Source organism: Arachis duranensis, chromosome 9, assembly GCF_000817695.3.
Source record: "Arachis duranensis cultivar V14167 chromosome 9, aradu.V14167.gnm2.J7QH, whole genome shotgun sequence".
Lineage (NCBI taxonomy): Eukaryota > Viridiplantae > Streptophyta > Magnoliopsida > Fabales > Fabaceae > Arachis > Arachis duranensis.
Genome location: NC_029780.3, coordinates 117,815,964 through 117,819,866, shown reverse-complemented (window position 1 = coordinate 117,819,866; position 3,903 = coordinate 117,815,964). Strand labels below are relative to the sequence as shown.

Sequence of the window (3,903 nt, the reverse complement as noted above, 5' to 3'; positions counted from 1 at the left end):
AATAAACGATAATTAAAAAAAAAAACCTAAAAAATTAGTACTTTTAGTAAAAACTAAAGAATTAGCTAATATTTACTCAAATATAAAAAAATATTAGTCATGCACATGAATAAAAATATTAAATGGATCCAGCAACCCTAAAAAGCAGCCCAATCGGATTGGAATCAACCCGCTAACCCGAAAATCCGAAATAGCTAAAAACTTGTGTTGTGCCGCCGCATTATAATGCAACAAACGAGACGAGTTGTTGGCGCAACGCTCGGGTTCGAATCTTCGCGGATAAGCACATCAAACGGACACAAATGGAACGTGGTCAATAATCTGAGGGCAATTCCGTCAAAGTAAAATATCGAATTCAGCTATATAAACACTCTTAACCCTATCAAATTCGCACACTCTGCTCCCGTACACTCTCCACGCTCACTTGCGGCTAGGGTTTTTAGCTCAGCTCCTTCTTCCAGGTTCGTTCCTTTGTTTTTCTTTCTCTCTTTCCGTTCCTTTGATTCGTCGTTGTTGTGTTGTGATAATCCATGCAATAGTTTATTTTTCGATCTATTTTTTCAGCAAATTATAGTTTTTCGATATTTTTTCGAGTGCTTTTCTTTAGTATAGATGTTATCTTCGATTATTCTGGTTTTCTTGATTTTTATGTTGAATATTTGAATTGATTTGGTTCTTGTTTCGATTTATGAGCATGTTTAATTGAAACAATAGATCCAGAATTTTGAAAAATCGCATGTAATTTTGAATCTGGATATTCTCCTTTTTATCTATGTATAGATCTGGGGGATTTGGTTTGAATATGGTTCACAATGATTTGCTAAAAAGGGTAATTATTGGTTCGTGGTAATATTCGTTCGATCTGTTGTGACGTATCCCTTTGCTTTTGTGTCTTGAACATTTCAAAAGCGTTAATCTTTACATATTTTGATCAAAACTTATTATTTGATTTTGCAAGTATATATTGTAATTTTGTATGCGAGGAAGATTGTTCTGAATGAATCTCACGGGTCTATTTTATTTGGCAGATCATTGTTTAAGGTTTTAAGAAATCATGGGTAAAGAGAAGACTCACATCAACATTGTGGTCATTGGCCACGTCGACTCAGGAAAGTCGACTACCACCGGTCACTTGATCTACAAGTTGGGAGGTATTGACAAGCGTGTGATCGAAAGATTCGAGAAGGAAGCAGCTGAGATGAACAAGAGGTCCTTCAAGTATGCCTGGGTGCTCGACAAGCTCAAGGCCGAGCGTGAAAGAGGTATCACCATCGATATTGCCTTGTGGAAGTTCGAGACCACCAAATACTACTGCACTGTCATTGATGCTCCCGGACACAGGGATTTCATCAAGAACATGATTACTGGAACTTCCCAGGCTGACTGTGCCGTTCTCATCATCGATTCCACCACTGGTGGTTTTGAAGCTGGTATCTCGAAGGATGGTCAGACCCGTGAGCACGCTCTCCTTGCTTTCACCCTTGGTGTCAAGCAGATGATTTGCTGTTGCAACAAGGTGAGATTATTAAACAGAATATGAGTTGATTGTCCTTTTCTGATTAGTTATTCATTTTCTAATGGTAGCTTTTCTGTGCTATAGATGGATGCCACCACACCCAAGTACTCCAAGGCCCGTTATGATGAAATCGTGAAGGAAGTCTCATCCTACTTGAAGAAGGTCGGATACAACCCAGACAAAATCGCATTTGTTCCCATCTCTGGTTTTGAGGGAGACAACATGATTGAGAGGTCTACAAACCTCGACTGGTACAAGGGACCAACCCTTCTTGAGGCCCTTGACCAGATCAATGAGCCAAAGAGGCCATCAGATAAGCCCCTCCGTCTGCCTCTTCAGGATGTGTACAAGATTGGAGGTATTGGAACTGTGCCAGTGGGACGTGTTGAGACAGGTGTCTTGAAGCCCGGTATGGTTGTGACCTTTGGACCTACTGGACTGACAACTGAAGTTAAGTCTGTTGAGATGCACCACGAAGCTCTTACAGAGGCCCTCCCTGGTGACAACGTTGGGTTCAACGTCAAGAATGTTGCAGTGAAGGATCTCAAGCGTGGTTTTGTTGCCTCAAACTCCAAGGATGACCCTGCCAAGGAGGCTGCTAACTTCACCTCCCAAGTCATCATCATGAATCACCCTGGCCAGATCGGAAATGGCTATGCCCCAGTGCTTGATTGCCACACCTCCCACATTGCTGTCAAGTTTGCTGAGCTCGTGACCAAGATTGACAGGCGATCTGGTAAGGAACTTGAGAAGGAGCCCAAGTTCTTGAAGAATGGTGATGCCGGTCTTGTTAAGATGATTCCCACCAAGCCCATGGTTGTGGAAACCTTCTCTGAGTACCCACCTCTTGGTCGTTTTGCCGTCAGAGACATGCGTCAAACTGTGGCTGTGGGAGTTATCAAGAATGTGGAGAAGAAGGATGCTACCGGAGCCAAGGTCACCAAGGCTGCCCAGAAGAAGAAGTGAATCGTGCAGGGTGGTTTGAAGCAAGGGTACCAGCATCATCTCTACAATAAGTATTTGTCCCTTGTTTGCATTATCTGTGTTTCTCGATTAGGGAGCTTGTTTATTGGACCTAGTTTCAAGTCTTCACCCTCGTCTCGCAACTTTTGTTCCCAGAACTGGGTTCTAGATCGACGGTGGCATGGCTTTTTGGTTTTACCATGATTTTATTTTCTGCCTGCTTTTAGTTTTGATGTGTCTGAGAATACTTTTAAGTTTTGTAAACTGCAGTGAATTTTAGGACTTGTCCTACACTGCTGATTTGGATTTTGAACATCGAGTCTATATCTTGTGCTTTAAACTTTAATTGTATCGACTCTTTATTGTGTTTTAATCAATGTCCTCTATGTTTTAGTTTACCTTTGTTTCGTGATGGGGTTGTGTTTTGTTATACATCAAATTGAAATTTAGTTGTTCAAAAATTTTCCCCCAGTTTTCGTTAGATGGTCTTTTCTGAAACTTTTGTTATTATTGAAATTAAAGGACCCCAAACCTATTGGAAATGTCATACCCCTATAAATATAACAAGTTGAAATTAGTTCTTCAAATTTTTTCCAGTATTATGCATATTTTTTGTAATCTTTTGGAGTAAGTGTAAAACTTACATTTTTGCGGGTATCAGTTTTCTTTTATGCATCAAGGACTTCAAATTTGAACAACCGAAGGAAAGAAGAAACAAAAATGTCAACTGATATTTTTAATGAAGAACGAAGGAAATTGCAGAAAAGAAAATGGAAGTCTTCAACGAAGTTAAGGGTTGAAGATAAAATAACAATTCGAAACTTACAGAAAAATGAAAATGACTGCGAAGAAAAATAAATTGTTTGAAGAGAAATGACAAGAATTTGAAAAGAAAATATTTAGACATGGAAGGAACCACAGGGAATTCGAACCCGAGTTATATCAAATCAAGATCCCTTTTGACAACAACCTCTTCTCGAATTGATCAGCAATTCTTCTACTTACAAATTCCACTTCTCGAATTGACCAGCAATTCTTCTACTTACAAATTGTCCCTTAGGATCGTGTTATTATCTTCGAGATCTTTTTTCGAGAACTAAATAAACGAGATCCTAAACAGGGTTCATTTTAAATCTTAATAAAAATAAAAAATCCGTTTATATGTTTAATAACTGTCCTCGTCATCACGATCCCATTAATTACGTGCGGGTATATCTAATTATTTGCGGTGAAAATTCAGGTGTAGTCGACTTGATAATTGAAAACCGCTGGATGAAAATTTAGTGGCTCTCAATTGTCAACTTCACATGAAGTCGACTACACCTGAGTTTTTACCATTATTTGCTTTCTTTCTTTCTCTCTCTTTTGAACTTTAATTTTCAATAATTATATATATATATTTTTGAAACAAAGAAGCTGAATAC

The 3,903-nt window shown here is 38.9% G+C and overlaps 1 protein-coding gene across 1 annotated transcript; it reads left to right on the top strand.

Annotated features, from left to right (window-relative positions):
- The first annotated feature begins 297 nt into the window (after positions 1-297).
- LOC107467918 (elongation factor 1-alpha) lies at positions 298-2,877 on the top strand. Its single transcript, XM_016087144.3, has 3 exons — positions 298-461; positions 1,029-1,516; positions 1,601-2,877. Exons 2-3 carry the CDS (start codon positions 1,055-1,057, stop codon positions 2,480-2,482), a joined length of 1,344 nt encoding a protein of 447 aa, XP_015942630.1. The 5' UTR covers positions 298-461; positions 1,029-1,054; the 3' UTR covers positions 2,483-2,877.
- The last annotated feature ends 1,026 nt before the right edge of the window (positions 2,878-3,903 follow it).

Coding starts and splice junctions, on each gene's coding strand:
- LOC107467918 (XM_016087144.3), top strand. CDS start 1,055: ATGGGTAAAGAGAAGACTCACATCAACATTGTGGTCATTGGCCACGTC. Junction 1,517..1,600: donor TGATTTGCTGTTGCAACAAG/GTGAGATTATTA, acceptor TCTGTGCTATAG/ATGGATGCCACCACACCCAA.